This window comes from Lepidochelys kempii, chromosome 2, assembly GCF_965140265.1.
Source record: "Lepidochelys kempii isolate rLepKem1 chromosome 2, rLepKem1.hap2, whole genome shotgun sequence".
Lineage (NCBI taxonomy): Eukaryota > Metazoa > Chordata > Testudines > Cheloniidae > Lepidochelys > Lepidochelys kempii.
In genome coordinates this window covers 193,013,731-193,034,332 of record NC_133257.1, presented here as the reverse complement: position 1 = coordinate 193,034,332, position 20,602 = coordinate 193,013,731, and the positions used below count along the sequence as shown (strand labels likewise).

Sequence of the window (20,602 nt, the reverse complement as noted above, 5' to 3'; positions counted from 1 at the left end):
GTGGACAAAAAGCTCGAGAACCCCCAGCACGCAGGGCAGCTGGCCGACGAGTTTGTGAACAGTCGGTCAGGGGGTAGCCGGGAGGAGCCCCAAAAGAACAGGCCCCCCCCGATGCAGAGAGAGAGTCACCAGGGGGCCTCCCAGCGGGGAAATAGGGAGAACCCCCTCCCAAGGGGAACGCCTGGCGTCGGGCCCCTCCGACCTGCTCGAGGGGACCAACGTGACCTGAGCTGCTATCACTGTGGCCAGAGAGGCCACGTACGGTCCCAGTGCCCCGGGCTCAGGGACAGACTGAGCAGACCCAACCTACCCAGGGTTAACTGGGTAGGGACCCAGCTGGACGAGGGGCAGACGACCCAGGAAAGGGGGCCTACCAGTTTACCACCTGCCCCGGAGGGAAGAGTACCCCAGGCCAGCTCCACCAGAGGGCTGGAGGCTCTGGACTCAGGGTGCTCAGTTTACAGGGTGGGCGCGGGGCTGTCCCTCCGGAGAGAGTGCCTTGTTCCCCTGGAGGTGGATGGGAGGAAGGTCAATGGATACTGGGATACGGGCGCGGAGGTGACGCTGGCCCGGCCCGAGGTGGTGGCCCCAGATCGGGTGGTGCCCAACACCTATCTGACCCTGACAGGGGTGGGCGGGACCCCATTTAAGGTGCCCGTGGCAAGGGTACACCTGAAATGGGGGGCCAAGGAGGGCCCCAAGGATGTGGGGGTACACCACCATTTGCCCACTGAAGTTTTGATGGGGGGAGACCTAGAGGACTGGCCAAGCAAGCCCCAGGCCGCCCTGGTTGTGACGCGTAGCCAGAGCCGGCGAGGGGCACTGCGCCCTGACCTCGGGGGGGGTATCACACCGGAGGCGCAGGACCCTACCCTGGTGGGGAGGGAGGGCCGAGGGGCACGGCTTAGAGAGGCGGAGGCCTCAGACCTGGCCAGCGAGAGGGAACCGGGCCCCGTCCCTGCCCCAGCTGCTGAGTTCCAGGCCGAGTTGAGGAAAGACCCCTCCTTGCGGAAGCTCAGGGACCTGGCCGACCTCAGGGTGGTACGGACCATGAGGAGAGGCTGCCAGGAGAGGTTCCTGTGGGAGAAGGGGTTCCTGTACCGAGAATGGGCTCCCACAAGGGAAGTAGAGTCCTGTGGGATCAGGAGGCAGCTGGTGGTCCCCCAGAAGTATCGCCGCAGGCTCCTGCACCTGGCCCATGACATCCCCCTCGCAGGGCACCAGGGAATCCGGCGCACCCGGCAGAGGTTGCTACAGAACTTTTACTGGCCCGGGGTCTTTACCACGGTCCGGCAGTATTGCCGATCCTGTGACCCCTGTCAGAGGGTGGGGAAGGCCCGGGACAAGGGGAAAGCGGCTTTGAGACCTTTGCCCATCATAGAGGAGCCTTTCCAGAAGGTGGCCATGGACATCGTGGGGCCTCTCAGCAAGACGACCCGGTCGGGGAAGAAATACATTCTGGTGGTGGTAGATTTTGCCACCCGCTACCCCGAGGCAGTGCCCTTAGCTTCCATTGAAGCCGACACCGTGGCCGATGCGCTCCTGACCATTTTCAGCCGAGTGGGGTTCCCCAAGGAAGTCTTGACAGACCAAGGCTCCAACTTCATGTCGGCCCTGCTCCGGTGCTTGTGGGAGAAATGTGGGGTCCGGCACGACTGGGCCTCAGCGTATCACCCCCAGTCCAATGGGCTGGTGGAGAGGTTTAACGGGACGCTAAAGATGATGCTGAAAACCTTTATGAACCAGCACCCGCAGGACTGGGACAAGTACTTACCTCACCTGCTGTTCGCATACAGGGAGGTGCCCCAGGAGTCTACCGGATTTTCGCCTTTCGAACTGTTATATGGCAGGAGGGTGAGGGGCCCCCTGGACCTGATGAGAGACGAATGGGAGGGGAAGGCCACTCCCGATGGAGAGTCAGTGGTGGAGTATGTCCTGATCTTCCGAGAGAGACTGGCTGAACTCATGGGCCTGGCCAGGGAGAATCTGGCCAGAGCCCAGAGGAAGCAGAAGGTCTGGTAGGACCGCACGGCACGGGCCCGTGCCTACGCCACCGGGGATCAGGTGATGGTTCTCATCCCAGTGAGAAAGAACAAACTACAGGCCGCCTGGGAGGGCCCTTTCAAGGTCGTCAAGCAGCTCAATGAGGTAAACTATGTGGTGGAGCTGTCAAACCGGGCGCACCACCGCCGGGTGTACCATGTGAATATGATGAAGCCATATTATGCCAGGGGGAATGTGGTGTTGGCCGTGTGTGGACAGTGGGAAGAGCAGGGAGATGACCCTTTAGTAGATCTATTCCCTGGGACCAGAGCTGGTTTCCCCCTGGAAACAATTCCCCTCTCGGATCAGCTAACCCCTGCCCAGCAAGCTGAGGTCAGGGAGGTGCTGCATCCGTACCGACAGCTGTTTTCCAACCAGCCTGGACGCACTAATCTGACTGTCCACCGGGTGCAGACAGGGTCACACCCGCCGATAAGATGCTCCCCCTTCCGAGTCACAGGGAAAACTGCTCAGGACCTGGAAAGAGAGGTCCGGGACATGCTGGCTTTGGGGGTGATCCAGCCATCTGCCAGCCCTTGGGCCTCGCCGGTGGTGCTGGTCCCCAAAAAGGACGGGTCGGTCCGGTTCTGTGTGGACTATCGGAAGCTCAATGCCATCACTGTATCTGATGCCTACCCCATGCCCAGGCCGGACGAGCTCCTAGACAAGCTGGGAGGAGCTCGGTACCTCACCACCATGGACCTTACAAAGGGCTACTGGCAAGTGCCGCTGGATGCAGATGCCCGACTGAAATCGGCCTTTATCACCCCTCTGGGGCTCTATGAGTTCCTGACCCTGCCTTTCGGCCTCAAGGGAGCGCCGGCCACCTTCCAGCGCCTAGTGGACCAGCTCCTGAGGGGGATGGAGAGTTTTGCCGTGGCGTATATTGATGACATCTGTGTCTTTAGCCAGACCTGGGAGGACCACGTGTCCCAGGTTAGACAAGTGCTGGACCGACTCCAGGGGGCTGGGCTGACTGTAAAAGCGGAGAAGTGCAAGGTGGGGATGGCGGAAGTATCTTACCTGGGCCATCGGGTGGGGAGCGGCCGCCTAAAGCCGGAACCAGCCAAGGTGGAGGTGATCAGAGACTGGCCCGCTCCCCACACCAAAAAGCAGGTCCAAGCCTTTATTGGGATGGCAGGATACTACCGAAGATTTGTGCCCCACTTTAGCGCCATCGCCACCCCCATCACGGAGCTATGCAAGAAGGGGAAGCCAGACAAGGTGGTCTGGACCGAGCAGTGCCAGGAGGCTTTCCGGGCGCTGAAGGAGGCTCTGGTCAGTGGCCCAGTTCTGGCAAACCCAGACTTTGACAAGCCCTTTGTGGTGTTCACCGACGCCTCAGACACGGGACTGGGGGCGGTCTTAATGCAGGAGGATGAAAAGGGGGAGAGACACCCCATCGTGTACCTGAGCAAGAAGTTGCTACCCCGGGAGCAACACTACGCGGCCATCGAGAAGGAGTGCCTGGCCATGGTGTGGGCCCTCAAGAAACTAGAGCCCTATCTCTTCGGGCGACACTTCACTGTCTACACCGACCACTCTCCCCTGACCTGGCTGCACCAGATGAAAGGAGCCAACGCCAAGCTCCTGAGATGGAGCCTGCTCCTGCAGGATTACGACATGGACGTGGTCCACGTGAAGGGAAGTGCCAACCTGATAGCGGATGCGCTGTCCCGGAGAGGGGGCCCCGAACTTCCCCAGGTCACTGGTCAGCGTGACCCCGCTCAGTTCAGTCTCGAAGGGGGGAGAGATGTGACGATGTGACTCAGCAGGGAGGGGGGAGTGTTGACCTGGGAATGTGCCCTGGGGATGGGAGACCTGAGAGCCTGTCACCTGAGCCAGGAGGGGGAGGGGGAGGTGACACCTCCGCCCAGGAATGTGAACAGAGGCTGCAGCAGGGAACCTGCTGGGTGGGTTTAGTTTCAGTTTGGGGCTGGGTGGAGGAACACAGGGAACCCCAGGGCTGGGGTCTAAGCTCCCTGCTCCCCCAGAAGGACGTGATTGAGGGGTCCTGGTTGTACCCACAAGCTCTGTTTGGGACTGTTCCTGTTGTCCAATAAACCTTCTGTTTTACTGGCTGGCTGAGAGTCTCCGTGGATCCCAGGAAGAGGGGTGCAGGGCCTGGACTCCCCCACACTCCGTGACAAGGGCCTCAGTTTTTGTTGATCCTTATAGGTGGGATCTTTTGTGTATTCTGTGATTACACAGCTACTTCAGTCACCCCTGATCAGAATATTGTAGTCCAGGATCTAAGCTACTGTGTTGTTAACCTATATGGTAACTTTGCAGAGGTAACTTTGAAAAAGTGAACCAAGTCTAAACCAATGCAGTGATATTTCCCTGAGTCTGAGCACAGTGTGAAACAATAGTTCTAAGCCCTGGTCTACACTAGGACTTTAGGTCGAATTTAGCAGCGTTAAATCGATGTAAACCTGCACCCGTCCACACAATGAAGCCCTTTATTTCGACTTAAAGGGCTCTTAAAATCGAGTTCCTTACTCCACCCCTGACAAGTGGATTAGCGCTTAAATCGACGTTGCCGGCTCGAATTTGGGGTTCTGTGGACACAATTCGATGGTATTGGCCTCCGGGAGCTATCCCAGAGTGCTCCATTATGACCGCTCTGGACAGCACTCTCAACTCAGATGCACTGGCCAGGTAGACAGGAAAAGAACCGCGAACTTTTGAATCTCATTTCCTGTTTGGCCAGCGTGGCAAGCTGTAGGTGACCATGCAGAGCTCAACAGCACAGGTGACCATGATGGAGTCCCAGAATCGCAAAAGAGCTCCAGCATGGACCGAACGGGAGGTACGGGATCTGATCGCTGTTTGGGGAGAGGAATCCGTGCTATCAGAACTCCGTTCCAGTTTTCGAAATGCCAAAACCTTTGTGAAAATCTCCCAGGGCATGAAGGACAGAGGCCATAACAGGGACCCGAAGCAGTGCCGCGTGAAACTGAAGGAGCTGAGGCAAGCCTACCAGAAAACCAGAGAGGCGAACAGCCGCTCTGGGTCAGAGCCCCAAACATGCCGCTTCTATGATGAGCTGCATGCCATTTTAGGGGGTTCAGCCACCACTACCCCAGCCGTGTTGTTTGACTCCTTCAATGGAGATGGAGGCAATACGGAAGCAGGTTTTGGGGACGAAGAAGATGATGATGATGAGGAGGTTGTAGATGGCTCACAGCAAGCAAGCGGACAAACCGGTTTTCCCGACAGCCAGGAACTGTTTCTCACCCTAGACCTGGAGCCAGTACCCCCCGAACCCACCCAAGGCTGCCTCCTGGACCCAGCAGGCGGAGAAGGGACCTCTGGTGAGTGTACCTTTTAAAATACTATACATGGTTTAAAAGCAAGCATGTGAAAGGATTACTTTGCCCTGGCATTTGCGGTTCTTCTAGATGTAGTCCTAAAGCCTTTGCAAAAGGTTTCTGGGGAGGGCAGCCTTATTGCGTCCTTCATGGTAGGACACTTTACCACTCCAGGCCAGTAACACGTACTCGGGAATCATTGTAGAACAAAGCATTGCAGTGTATGTTTGCTGGCATTCAAACAACATCCGTTCTTTATCTCTCTGTGTTATCCTTAGGAGAGTGAGATATAATTCATGGTCACCTGGTTGAAATAGAGTGCTTTTCTTCAGGGGACACTCAGAGGAGCCCATTCCTGCTGGGCTGTTTGCCTGTGGCTAAACAGAAATGTTCCCCGCTGTTAGCCACAGGGAGGGGGGAAGGTTGAGGGGGTAGTCACGCGGTGGGAGGAGGCAAAATGCGACCTTGTAACGAAAGCACATGTGCTATGTATGTAATGTTAACAGCAAGGTTTACCCTGAAAGAGTGTAGCGACTGTTTTATAAAATGTGTCTTTTTAAATACTGCTGTCCCTTTTTTTTTCTCCACCAGCTGCATGTGTTTCAATGATCACAGGATCTTCTCCTTCCCAGAGGCTAGTGAAGCTTAGAAAGAAAAAAAAACACACTCGCGATGAAATGTTCTCCGAGCTCATGCTGTCCTCCCACACTGACAGAGCACAGACGAATGCGTGGAGGCAAATAATGTCAGAGTGCAGAAAAGCACAAAATGACCGGGAGGAGAGGTGGCGGGCTGAAGAGAGTAAGTGGCGGGCTGAAGACAGGGCTGAAGCTCAAATGTGGCGGCAGCGTGATGAGAGGAGGCAGGATTCAATGCTGAGGCTGCTGCAGGACCAAACCAGTATGCTCCAGTGTATGGTTGAGCTGCAGCAAAGGCAGCTGGAGCACAGACTGCCACTGCTGCCCCTCTGTAACCGACCGCCCTCCTCCCCAAGTTCCATAGCCTCCACACCCAGACGCCCAAGAACGCGGTGGGGGGGCCTCCGGCCAACCAGCCACTCTACCACAGAGTATTGCCCCAAAAAAAGAAGGCTGTCATTCAATAAATTTTAAAGTTGTAAACTTTTAAAGTGCTGTGCTTAAAGTGCTGTGTGGCATTTTCCTTCCCTCCTCCACCACCCCTCCTGGGCTACCTTGGTAGTCATCCCCCTATTTGTGTGATGAATGAATAAAGAATGCATGAATGTGAAGCAACAATGACTTCATTGCCTTTGCAAGCGGTGATTGAAGGGAGGAGGGGCGGGTGGTTAGCTTACAGGGAAGTAGAGTGAACCAAGGGGCGGGGGGTTTCATCAAGGAGAAACAAACAGAACTTTCACACCGTAGCCTGGCCAGTCATGAAACTGGTTTTCAAAGCTTCTCTGATGCGTACCGTGCCCTCCTGTGCTCTTCTAACCGCCCTGGTGTCTGGCTGCGCGTAACCAGCAGCCAGGCGATTTGCCTCAACCTCCCACCCCGCCATAAACGTCTCCCCCTTACTCTCACAGATATTGTGGAGCACACAGCAAGCAGTAATAACAGTGGGAATATTGGTTTCGCTGAGGTCTAAGCGAGTCAGTAAACTGCGCCAGCGCGCCTTTAAACGTCCAAATGCACATTCTACCACCATTCTGCACTTGCTCAGCCTGTAGTTGAACAGCTCCTGACTACTGTCCAGGCTGCCTGTGTACGGCTTCATGAGCCATGGCATTAAGGGGTAGGCTGGGTCCCCAAGGATACATATAGGCATTTCAACATCCCCAACAGTTATTTTCTGGTCTGGGAATAAAGTCCCTTCCTGCAGCTTTTGAAACAGACCAGAGTTCCTGAAGATGCGAGCATCATGCACCTTTCCCGGCCATCCCACGTTGATGTTGGTGAAACGTCCCTTGTGACAAAAGTGACCAAGCAGCAAAAGTGGATGGGAATCTGGGAGGCAGTGACCATGAGTTGGTTGAGTTCAGGATCCTGACGCAGGGAACAAAGGTAAGCAGCAGGATACGGACCCTGGACTTCAGGAAAGCAGACTTCGACTCCCTCAGGGAACGGATGGCCAGGATCCCCTGGGGGACTAACTTGAAGGGGAAAGGAGTCCAGGAGAGCTGGCTGTATTTCAAGGAATCCCTGTTGAGGTTACAGGGACAAACCATCCCGATGAGTCGAAAGAATAGTAAATATGGCAGGCGACCAACTTGGCTTAATGGTGAAATCCTAGCGGATCTTAAACATAAAAAAGAAGCTTACAAGAAGTGGAAGGTTGGACATATGACCAGGGAAGAGTATAAAAATATTGCTCGGGCATGTAGGAATGTTATCAGGAGGGCCAAATCGCACCTGGAGCTGCAGCTAGCCAGAGATGTCAAGAGTAACAAGAAGGGTTTCTTCAGGTATGTTGGCAACAAGAAGAAAGCCAAGGAATGTGTGGGCCCCTTACTGAATGAGGGAGGCAACTTAGTGACAGAGGATGTGGAAAAAGCTAATGTACTCAATGCTTTTTTTGCCTCTGTTTTCACTAACAAGGTCAGCTCCCAGACTGCTGCGCTGGGCATCACAAAATGCGGAAGAGATGGCCAGCCCTCTGTGGAGAAAGAGGCGGTTAGGGACTATTTAGAAAAGCTGGACGTGCACAAGTCCATGGAGCCGGACGAGTTGCATCCGAGAGTGCTGAAGGAATTGGCGGCTGTGATTGCAGAGCCACTGGCCATTATCTTTGAAAACTCGTGGCGAACCGGGGAAGTCCCGGATGACTGGAAAAAGGCTAATGTAGTGCCAATCTTTAAAAAAGGGAAGAAGGAAGATCCTGGGAACTACAGGCCAGTCAGCCTCACCTCAGTCCCTGGAAAAATCATGGAGCAGGTCCTCAAAGAATCAATCCTGAAGCACTTGCATGAGAGGAAAGTGATCAGGAACAGCCAGCATGGATTCACCAAGGGAAGGTCATGCCTGACTAATCTAATCGCCTTTTATGATGAGATTACTGGTTCTGTGGATGAAGGGAAAGCAGTGGATGTATTGTTTCTTGACTTTAGCAAAGCTTTTGACACGGTCTCCCATAGTATTCTTGTCAGCAAGTTAAGGAAGTATGGGCTGGATGAATGCACTATAAGGTGGGTAGAAAGCTGGCTAAATTGTCGGGCTCAACGGGTAGTGATCAATGGCTCCATGTCTAGTTGGCAGCCGGTATCAAGTGGAGTGCCCCAAGGGTCGGTCCTGGGGCCGGTTTTATTCAATATCTTCATAAATGATCTGGAAGATGGTGTGGATTGCACTCTCAGCAAATTTGCGGATGATACTAAACTGGGAGGAGTGGTAGATACGCTGGAGGGGAGGGATAGGATACAGAAGGACCTAGACCAATTGGAAGATTGGGCCAAAAGGAATCTGATGAGGTTCAATAAGGATAAGTGCAGGGTCCTGCACTTAGGACGGAAGAACCCAATGCACAGCTACAGACTAGGGACCGAATGGCTAGGCAGCAGTTCTGCAGAAAAGGACCTAGGGGTGACAGTGGACGAGAAGCTGGATATGAGTCAGCAGTGTGCCCTTGTTGCCAAGAAGGCCAATGGCATTTTGGGATGTATAAGTAGGGGCATAGCGAGCAGATCGAGGGACGTGATCGTTCCCCTCTATTCGACATTGGTGAGGCCTCATCTGGAGTACTGTGTCCAGTTTTGGGCCCCACACTTCAAGAAGGATGTGGATAAATTGGAGAGAGTCCAGCGAAGGGCAACAAAAATGATTAGGGGACTGGAACACATGAGTTATGAGGAGAGGCTGAGGGAGCTGGGATTGTTTAGCCTGCAGAAGAGAAGAATGAGGGGGGATTTGATAGCTGCTTTCAACTACCTGAAAGGGGGTTCCAAAGAGGATGGCTCTAGACTGTTCTCAATGGTAGCAGATGACAGAACGAGGAGTAATGGTCTCAAGTTGCAGTGGGGGAGGTTTAGATTGGATATTAGGAAAAACTTTTTCACTAAGAGGGTGGTGAAACACTGGAATGCGTTACCTAGGGAGGTGGTAGAATCTCCTTCCTTAGAGGTTTTTAAGGTCAGGCTTGACAAAGCCCTGGCTGGGATGATTTAACTGGGAATTGGTCCTGCTTTGAGCAGGGGGTTGGACTAGATGACCTTCTGGGGTCCCTTCCAACCCTGATATTCTATGATTCTATGATTCTATGATCCACCAGAGCTTGCAGCACTATCGAAAAGTACCCCTTGCGGTTTATGTACTCGGCGGCTTGGTGCTCCGGTGCCAAGATAGGGATATGGGTTCCGTCTATAGCCCCACCACAGTTAGGGAATCCCATTGCAGCAAAGCCATCCACTATGACCTGCACATTTCCCAGGGTCACTACCCTTGATAGCAGCAGATCTTTGATTGCGTGGGCTACTTGCATCACAGCAGCCCCCACAGTAGATTTGCCCACTCCAAGTTGATTCCCAACTGACCGGTAGCTGTCTGGCGTTGCAAGCTTCCACAGGGCTATCGCCACTCGCTTCTCAACTGTGAGGGCTGCTCTCATCTTGGTATTCATGCGCTTCAGGGCAGGGGAAAGCAAGTCACAAAGTTCCATGAAAGTGCCCTTACGCATGCGAAAGTTTCGCAGCCACTGGGAATCGTCCCAGACCCGCAACACTATGCGGTCCCACCAGTCTGTGCTTGTTTCCCGAGCCCAGAATCGGCGTTCCACAGCATGAACCTGCCCCATTAGCACCATGATGCATGCATTGGCAGGGCCCATGCTTTCAGAGAAATCTGTGTCCATGTCCTGATCACTCACGTGACCGCGCTGACGTCGCCTCCTCGCCCGGTATCGCTTTGCCAGGTTCTGGTGCTGCATATACTGCTGGATAATGCGTGTGGTGTTTAATGTGCTCCTAATTGCCAAAGTGAGCTGAGCGGCCTCCATGCTTGCCTTGGTATGGCGTCTGCACAGAAAAAAGGCGCGGAACGATTGTCTGCCGTTGCTCTGACGGAGGGAGGGGCGACTGACGACACGGCTTACAGGGTTGGCTTCAGGGAGCTAAAATCAACAAAGGGGGTGCCTGTACATCAAGGAGTATTTCAGGCAGGACTGCACGGAGGGTTCCAGTAAGAAATGGTGCACCTAAGTTATCGTTCTTATTGGAACAAGGAGGTTAGCCTGGCCTCTCATTGATACATGGCTAGATTTACCTCGCTGCACCTTCTCTGTGAGTGACTGCAGTGTGATCTAGAAGAATGAGTCCCTTAGACAGGGGAGGGGGGAAAGCAAATGAGTACAAAACAAATCTGGTCTATTTCTTGTTTTGATCCACTCCATCTATCTTTTACATCTTTGGCTGGCAGCAGACGGTGCAGAAGGACTGCATGCCATCCACATCTCATGGCTGCTCGGCAGAAGATGGTACAGTACGACTGCTAGCAGTCCGTATCGCCTGCCCGCTCACCATAAGACGGTTCAATAGGACTGACTGCAGGACTAAAGAGAATGACCTGGTCAAGTCACTCCAAATTTAGTCCCTGCGCCCATGTCTGCCCAGGCGCTCCTGATCGACCTCACAGAGGCGACCAGGAGCACCTCGGACATGACGATGACGGCTACCAGTCGTACTGTACCGTGTGCTGCCACAAGGCAAGGGGTTGCTGCTACTGTGTAGCAATGCCGTACCGCGTCTGCCAGCACCCAGGAGACATAGGGTGACAGTTACCTGAGCGGGCTCCATGCTTGCCGTGGTATGGCGTCTGCACAGGTAACTCAGGAAAAAAGGCACGAAATGATTGTCTGCCCTTGTTTTCACGGAGGGAGGGAGGGAACGGGGGCCTGACGATATGTACCCAGAACCACCCGCGACAATGTTTTAGCCCCATCAGGCATTGGGATCTCAACCCAGAATTCCAATGGGCAGCGGAGACTGCGGGAACTGTGGGATAGCTACCCACAGTGCAACGCTCCGGAAGTCGACTCTAGCCTCGGTACTGTGGAAGCGCTCCGCCGAGTTAGTGCACTTAATGCACTTAGAGCATTTTCTGTGGGGACACACACACTCGAATATATAAAACTGATTTCTAAAAAACCGACTTCTATAAATTCGACCTTATTCCGTAGTGTAGACATACCCTAAGGGGCGTGACCTGCCTCTTGCATCTCAATTGGGTGTTAATTCTGAAACCTACAGGAGATAATTTAATTGTCAACATTATTGTTTCACTGCTGATTGCTTTTGCAGAAACATCCAACACTGTGATCGTCCCACCCCAAGTTGCCTCCTAAATCTACCCAGATGCCAACTCCCCCATTTTTAATGTATCTGAAGCTGTCACAGGTTCACAAGGCCTTGTCTGTAGGCAAAATTTTAAACAGATTCTTAACTTTTTGTAGTAAAAGAGAACTGACCTGATCTGTAAGAATTACTACATTATGATGCAATATCACTTTGTTTCCTTTCTGTCCTTCCCAAAGACTTTTGGACAGATGCCCTGTCTTATCTGCTGAAGCATAAAAAGATAATATCAGATATTCTACCAAAGGACAGCAGATAAAACTGACAGCAATGCAGCGCAAGACAGAATACACTACACTCTTTATTATAGCCTGCTGTGTGTGCTTTTGTTAGTCTTGACCCTTCGGTAACCCTTTGCCAAGAGCAGTGTGAGTTTAGGTGCTGGGGTAGGAAGCCAGTGTTCTTGGAAGATGAGATTAGCAACTGTATTCTTGAAAGACTGGAAATGTTTTGTTTGATTGGTATTTGAGGAGTAAGTCTCTACAGTTGAATGTTCTTTTAATAGATATTCCTTACTGTTATCTGCACAGGTCCAATAGTGTGAAGAACAATCTTTGTTTCACTTGAATTAAACTCCATGCCGATTCCACGCTGCAAATCTCCAGTCGCTCAAAGATGACGTTAGAAGGAGCAGCCTCTTGCTATCTTAACAATGGAAGGTCAGTCTTGTGCTAATACAAAGATTATCCAGCAAGTACCCTCTGGATCAAGTCCTCCACCCTTCCTTAACTTGCTGAAAATACATCGAGAACTTTTAGTCAGCAAAATCCGAAACACCCAGTGTTTGATTGACAACTTGATCAAGAATGAATACTTCTCTACTGAAGATGCAGAGATTGCCGCACAGTTTCCTATTCAAGCCGACAAGGTATATCCTTATTTCACTAGACAGCTTGAACTTTTTATTAGCCATGTAAAACCCCACAAGTTGAAGTGTATCTGGTAACTTTAGCTCAACTATATTTCAGACTTCTATTGTGTTTGATACACATTGGGCTGAGTTCCCATCTCAAGTATCACTGCCACTAGTTGGCACTCTAGAGGGTAGGCTCAGCACAGAGGCTGAGCATTGGCCTGCTAAACCCAGGGTTGTAAGTTCAATCCTTGAGGGGGCCATTTAGGGAACTGGGGCAAAAATTGGGGATTGGTCCTGCTTTGAGCAGGGGTTTGGACTAGATGACCTCCTGAGGTCCCTTCCAACCGTGTTATTCTATGATTCTGTGAATGGGTAGGGTGACTGAACAATTCTCTCACACCTAGAGGTGACCCTGCCAATGAGGAGGGTCATTGCTGAGACAATCTAAGGAAGTTTACACAGTTGCTATCTTTGCTCTGTGGATAACCAGAGAACACCAGGCAGCAAGGCTGCCAGTCCAGCACCTTTGACAAGCACTGGATTCACATGGAAAATAAATGAATGTTTCAAGACCATTATATAGGGTTGAAAATCATTGGTGTATTTGAGCAGTTAACAGCACGGGGGTGGGAATGGGGTAGCTAGACTACTCGGTTACCAACAAACCGAGGACGTGAATGTCAAACTACAAAAGCAAACCCTGTGGGATGGGACTTTCAAAAGCACTCAATGTCGTCCAACTCTGATTTTGTTTTTTTTACCATCAAGACCCAGTATTCATTTAGGGTTTGAGCCAACTCCCTCTGAAGTCAATGGTAGCCTTTCTGCTGATTTTAGTGGGAGATGGATTGTGTCCTCATGCCCTGGCAATTAATCTCTGTAAACCTGTTTGTTTGCAGTTATAAGAAAAGCTCTAAGGACATAAATTTACTAAAAAATCGGTGATATGAGCATATTTTTAATTGTACACCTGTACTCTTTGGAGCATTGTTACCCTGCAAAATACTTAAGAGGGACGCAGAGTTTATTTCACTGTGACACAGGAGGGATCATAAATTGGTCCTAGTTTAAAGGGGGGAAAGGGTTCATTTTAAAATACTCTTCTCTTTAAAGACCTAAGTGCATTCTGTATCCTTCTTCATGAAATTGGAAAAAACCTTGATATCCTGACACATTTTGGTTTTAGATCTCTGTCTCTGGGAGCAAATATTAGCAAAAATTGCTTGGGTTTCCAATTCTTCCACAAGAGAAAATGTTCTAGGCATTTTTTCCTGTTATAGTGATTTAATAGACTACCTGACTCTGACTTCCCTTATGAACCAGTTATGCAGCTTTAGAGGTTTCAGATGTGTGTCACAGCTAGAGAAGAGTGAACGACAAAAGATGCAGAATCCTGGGCTTCATCAATGTGCAGATTTCCCTAGGATAATAACTCTTGTTGGTTAATAGACATTGTAACTGTGGTGCTTTCTCTGTGTAGCTAGCCAAAGCTGGGAGTTGAAGGGTGGTGCATTGTATGATCATCTTGGGTTCTTTTTTTGTTCAGTAGTATAATAAAACAGTCAGTATGATCATCTTGGGTTCTCTTTTTGTTCAGTAGTATAATAAAACAGTCAGTCATGTACAGAGGGGAGCTCTCAGCAGAGGCAACGTGTACTTCACAGGACCAGGGTGAAGTTCAGTTTTTGGGCCTGATCTCCCACAGAGAATCCCGCAGAAGGGGCCAGAAGTGACTGAAAACTCAGGGATGGAAAAACCCACAGGAGGCAGCTTGGAGGGAAGGATCCAGTGAAGCCCACCCCACCCGCTCCATATTATTTGTCAGTGGAGCAGGGTTTGACCCCAGAGAATGAGCTGCAGGACCATACCTAGACCCTGTGGTGTTCATGGGCATCTACAAGAGGCCCAGCCTGTCTGCATGGAGGACCCATGCATCCATTACCTCTCTGTGCCCATAGAAATTCCTGACAGTGCAGTTCCATTGGGCTAAACTATCAGGAACTCCTTCCCCATGGCTCCCTCTTACGCCCCATTTCACCAGGATTTTCCTTAAAGGAGAATCCCCACTATCGAGGGGTCTTTGTGGAAGAGGCTAATGCAGCCCCTGGAGTTGTTTCCTGATGCGACCATCCACGTTTATGTTTACCAGGGCTCCATTCTTTGTTCCTTTTCTTTTTGAATTGAAACGATTTTTAACTGTAAGCTTTGTTCACATGGAATATCTCCTATTTACAGTTTTCTTATTGAGTATCTGAGGTGGAAGGAAAAAACTGATTGTCTGAGGAATGTTTGCTGGCTACAAGTAGGTTTTATAGATGTTCTGTCATAAGAGAGTTGCCCCACTTTTGCAGATCCTGAACGAGAAGGTGCAGATTTCCAGACCAGAGGATTTGGGTGAAGGTCTCTAATATCTAAAAATCCTCTTTTTGCTGTGCTCTGGTGTATTCTATCCTGCATTGTGGGCTCTCTAACTCATGAGAGGCCAGAGAAAAGTTGCCTCAGAGATTAAGGAATTTGGAAGTCCTTTGCCTACTGAAGAAATTGAGCTTGTGACTAGCAGGAATGGAATCCAGTCCATGGAGGAGTATCCTTAGAATGAAGGCTGTACTCTCTAGAAACACTTGCACTAAGGTTGTCACGTGCTGGTTGTACAAAAATCAAACTAGCCCTGGCCCTCTAGATCTACCCACCAAACCTAACCCCTTCCATCTAGTAGCTGGAGTCAAACTTTTTTGTTAGTGGGTGTGAACATTAACTCTCCTATGGCTGCGGAATGAGAGGGGCATAAAGCATTGCGTGCACACGCACGCTCTCTCTCACCCCCCACCCAATCCCCCATAGCATGAGCAGGGAGAGGTGACCTGGCAGAGTTAAACTGCTATGCTTAAAGAAGGAAGAGTGCTTGTTTGGTTCTGCATTCAAGTCCAGGGAGACATTCTGCTGTCCACACTGCTATTCAGGCTAGATTCTGATATAAAATTAAATAATGCAATTTAGCCTCAGAAATCAGAGGACCAGGCCAGGAGGTCAAAAATCAGTCCTCTGGTTTCATTTAATATGGGCAAGATTTGAAATCTCCTGCATGACTGTGGTGACCACCCAGACCAGGAATTTCCTTTGCATTCTACACTATGGAGCACTGTGTCCCTTATCTTTATGGCTGGTCTATGTACATACAGTAGCTGTAGTGGTGAGCCCAAATTAAAACCTCTGATCCAAACCAGATCAAACCAGAGTTGCAGATCCAGCCTCTTTGTAATGCCAGAATCCAAACACTCAGTCCAAACACACTGAAGTTTGGGATAGTTCAGGTTCAGATCCAGATTCTGACATCCCAGCTTGGGAAAGTAGACTCTAGGCTTTGATTGGGGTCCCATTTCCAATCCTGAAGCATCTCAAAGCATTTCATAAATGTAACTGATCCACAATCCTATGTATTGCTAACGTTCTACATGGTATTTCTTCAGGTTCGTAAAATTCTGGATCTGGTTCAAAGCAAAGGAGAAGAAGTTTCAGAATATTTCATCTACATCCTGCAAGAGGTCTCTGATGCGTATTATGAACTACAGCCTTGGTTGGATGAAATAGATTTCCACCCTTCACAGAATATTCAAAATAAACCTGTTGTAAATACAGATCCAGGTAGGAAGAGGTGTAAGAGCCAATATGCAAGTAAATTCTCTGTAGAAAACATGTCTCCAGAGAAATGTGTGTTAATATTAACCAGGTTAATTTTGTCTATTGATTAGCCTCACTGTTTGTCCTGATTTTCCCAGCCTCAGGAATCAAGCTTTAAAAATATGTAACCAGGGATAGACCCTACATTGTGGTTCTTGTTTTCAGTCTGAGTAATATGGGGTGAGATTTTTATCCCCCCTACTATTGTCTGTGGCAACATACAGGATCTGTAGAAACCAGAGCACCAGCTAGGGAATATACCATGGTGAATGCATTGTGTAGGGCAGCTGTAGGCTTCCTTATACAGGCCTCTTTACAAAGGTATATAGGGGGCAGGGCATCTAGAATGCAGCACTGTGGGGATCCTACATGGTGCTGAGACAGGCTTTTGGAACTTAGAACAGCCCCCTCTATTATCTAAGTAAGTTATGCTGAAGGCCATTCTAGACCCCAAAGCATGGCAGAATCATGAGGGAATACAGGTGGATTAAAGTCACCTTAGTCCTCCCCGCATAGCACTGCAAGCAGTACAGTCATGTGTACCACTCCCATTTAAATATTTGAAATTAATTCACTCCAAAAGTATTCGGTTTTAGTGATCAGCTACGGGCAACTTTTAAAAAAAAGATACTTAAAACAAAATAATGAGAGAGCTACCTTACTGAAGCCAGGAGGGGGGAAAAAGGAAAAATTTCAAAAAGCTTACCAGGGAGTCAGATGAAACAGCTACACTGTGGTACGTCTGTGACAGGTTCCCTGCAGTGCAACCTGGAACTGGGATACCGCTGAGCCCTCTGTCCCACCAACCTGGATTCCCTCTCACACTGTGATGCTGTGACAAGCTGCAAACCGCTCCAGGTCCTGCATGTATACAGCTATCCACAGGCAAGGACACACCCAGCTGAGTTACATGAATGCTTTCCCCAGCCACTCATGAACGAACAATAGAGAGGCTCCAGCCAATTCCCCACAGCTCCCCAGCCTAGGACCCCAGAGCCGTACTGTCTTGCCCTTGTTAGAAGCCCGGCCAGTGTGAGTTTATTACCCAGTCTGCCCTTCCCTCAATGTGGAGAGGACATGCACCAGCTCTTTTTACTGAGCAAATTTCCCAAGTGCTTCATCCAAAACACACTGGTTTAGATAGAATATAAAATAGATTTATTAATTACAGAAAGATAGATTTTAAGTGATTATGAATAGTGAGTGTACAGATCAAAGTTGGTCACCTAAGAAATAAAAGTAGAATCACAATCTGAGTTCTATAAGATAGACAGGATTTGAATCAATCAGTGTCTCACCCTAATGAGAGAGTTCCCTCATACACAGGCTGGGATTCCTCTTTTCAGCCTGGGACCACCTTCCCTGTTCAACGTCTTTGTTCTCCAGATTTGTTTCCTGGTGTTGAGTTGTGGGAGGAGAGAGGCCAAGTGCTGGTGTCACTTCCAGCTTGTTGGAAAGATCTTTTGCTATGATGTGAGTCAAGCAATCTCCATTGTCTATGTGCTTTCTCTGGGATGTCTCCGCTGTATACAGTTCTTGGTGTAGTCCTGATGAGTGTGGATTCCCCTTAATGGGCCATCATCAGTGTCTGGCTGCTCCATTGTTGTACTTGAAAGACTGGTTGTAGGTGTTTCCAATCTTACAACGTATTTAAGTAACACACACATAGCAAAACTTTGTAACTTCACATACAGTGATAGCACATACAATCCAACAGGATATAATATTCAACAAATCAAGACTTTTAAAATGATATCTCACAAGGCATACTTTGTACAAAACCTATCACCATGATAAATATGGGGTGTTAGGGTGCTGCTTTGGGGTACAGAGTATCACAACATCAGATCAGCATTTTCAGGTTAACTGGAGCTTTCATTTTAACCATGTAACCTAATGACAGCAGTTTAAGCATCAGCATTAACTATTTCACTTTCAGTTGTTTTTGCAAAAACGTCCTGGGATTGTAGGTGGAGCTTGAGTAATATGCCACCATGACTCCTGAATTACCCTTATAGATAAGAGGTTCTAACCAGGTAATCCTGTGATAAGAATGCAGTGAGCTGTGTATCTAGGATCATCTCTAAAAAGAGGCAAAGAGTCCTGTGGCACCTTATAGACTAACAGATGTATTGGAGCATGAGCTTTCGTGGGTGAATACCCACTTTGCTGGATGCATGTAGTGGAAATTTCCAGAGGCAGGAATAAATATGCAAGCAAGAATCAGGCTAGGGATAACGAGGTTAGTTCAATCAGGGAGGATGAGGCCCTCTTCTAGCAGTTGAGGTGTGAACACCAAGGGAGAAGAAACTGCTTTTGTAGTTGGCTAGCCATTCACAGTCTTTGTGGGGGGGAGGGATAGCTCAGTGGTTTGAGCAGTGGCTTGCTAAACCCAGGGTTGTGAGATCAATCCTTGAGGGGGCCATTTGGGATCTGGGGCAAATATTGGGGATTGGTCCTACTTTGAGCAGGGGGTTGGACTAGATGACCTCCTGAGGTCCCTTCCAACCCTGATATTCTATGCTTCTATTGTGCATTAAATAATAAGAAACACATGCACTCTGTAGGGTTTGTGCGAAAGCAGCCAAAGAAAACGACTATGTAAACACTCAGCTGCTAGCTGAAATATCTTAACATTAAGTGTAGCCTGACAGCAGCCCAGCCACAATATTGGAATACAGCCCTGAGGGTTTAATTGAACGTGTATATTTTGTATACGTAGCTTTTATTTTTCTAAACCTCAAGCACTTTTTTTCTTTGTTTTTTATATATCCAATAGTGTTGCATCCCCGTCTCCGATCAGCCCTAGAACTGATTAGTCTTTAACACACGGCACAAAATAACTGCTCTGTGATTATCTTTGGCAAAGTGACAGTAGATTTTTAGTTATATTATTAAAGTTCAAATATCACATTTTTAGACAGCCCTTCATCTCAAAGGATGCCAAAGCATTTTCCAGACTATAAATACAAGACTCTTACCCCCCACCCCCTTCTGAAATGTAGACTCCTTTGCAATGAAAACACAGGAGCATTGCCCAGTGGTTATGGTTTTTATTATTCTATAAATTGTTTTTTAATCTGTTGAGGTGCCTAGAGTCTGGGATGATGATGATGATGATTAACAAACTAACAAATAGGCAAGGAGCAATGAGTGACAAAGATGCTCCAGGGGATGGAACTCAAGACATATGAGCAAAGGCTGAAGGAACTGGGTATGTTTAGTTTGGAAAAGAGGAGACTAAGCGGGGACATGACAGCAGTCTTCAAATACTTGAAAGGTTGCCATAAAAAAGATGGAGAAAATTTGTTCTTTCTTGCCGTTGAGAGCAGGGCAAGAGGCAATGGGTTCAAATAGCATAGCATAGCAGGTTTAGATTAAATCTCAGGGAAAACTTCCAAACTGTAAGAACAGTAGGACAATGGAACAGACTGCCTAGGGAGGTTGTGGAAGCTCCTTCACTGGAGGTTTTCAAAAGGAGGCTGGGTTGCCATCTGTCTTGGATGGTTTAGACACAACAAATCCTGCATCTTGGCAAGGGGTTAGACTAGATGACCCTTGCTGTCCCTTCTAACCCTGCAGCTCTAAGAACAACTCAGTTAACTGAAAGTGCCAGGGAAACTTACAGGGAAGAGGGTAACCATCTAAATTGTCTATGGCTTGGACATCCTGACCTTTGAAGAAAGGGCGGTGGGGTCTTTAGGCCTCATCCAAAAGATGGCAGCATCAAGCAACACAGTGCCCCCTAATACAGTGCTGTGCCACTGGGTCAGTACTGTCTGCAAGGGAAGCGGGTTTCCAGCTGAATCACCAGCACCATGTCCTAGGCAGCATCCTATCAAAGTACTGGCAAAAAAGCCCTCTTGAGCCTCTAAAATGTAATTACACCAGGTCAAGACTGTGGGGAAAGCATTGTGAGCCAGGAATTCTAAAGGCGCTCAGGAACAGCTAGCAATCAGATCTTTGCAGTCGTCCTAATCTTTTAACTTGGCATGTAGAAAGTACCTGATGCTGTAAAAATAACTGCTCTTAGTTTGTTCCTTTGGACTGAGAAATCACACCCAAACCTGTTAGCCAATTCATGACTATCCAGAAAATAAAGCATGCAGTTGGAAAATGTTGCTAAGCAGAAATTATCTTTCTTATCCTGACAGGAGCTTTGCTAGTGCCTCTCTCTGATTTGTGCTGGACACATGCAAAGAAGAAAAAAAAAAAAGTTCACTATTACAAGTTGTTTCCCCTCCAGAGAAACACTACTTGTCATTGAAAAAACCCAAAGAGCCTCTCTGAGGGCCCTGACGTTGCCTCTCTAGAAACTGTACAATATCAAAAGTCTCACCATTTCCCCCCTGTTTCTAGAGAGGCAACTTCAAGACAGCATGTATTTGATAAAAGGTAGGAAGGAGTTAG

General features: G+C 49.1%; 2 protein-coding genes across 5 annotated transcripts in view; one reads left to right on the top strand and one right to left on the bottom strand.

Moving 5' to 3' along the window:
- Nucleotides 1-20,602, bottom strand: part of RPL14 (ribosomal protein L14) — a 247,912-nt gene that overhangs the window by 138,528 nt on the left and 88,782 nt on the right. The gene's annotated exons all lie outside the window — the stretch shown is intronic.
- NOD1 (nucleotide binding oligomerization domain containing 1) overlaps nt 1-20,602 on the top strand; it is a 58,250-nt gene that overhangs the window by 14,163 nt on the left and 23,485 nt on the right. For 3 of the 4 annotated variants that reach the window (XR_012157492.1, XM_073333301.1, XM_073333299.1), the window contains exons 2-3: nt 12,189-12,526; nt 15,982-16,156. Coding sequence is in view for 2 of the 4 variants with exons in the window: in XM_073333301.1 (XP_073189402.1) it covers nt 12,311-12,526; nt 15,982-16,156 (391 nt within the window). In the remaining 2 variants the exon portion in view is untranslated. Of the gene's footprint in view, nt 1-12,188; nt 12,527-15,981; nt 16,157-20,602 lie in introns of those variants that run through there. The other variant, XM_073333302.1, reaches the window with a different exon arrangement.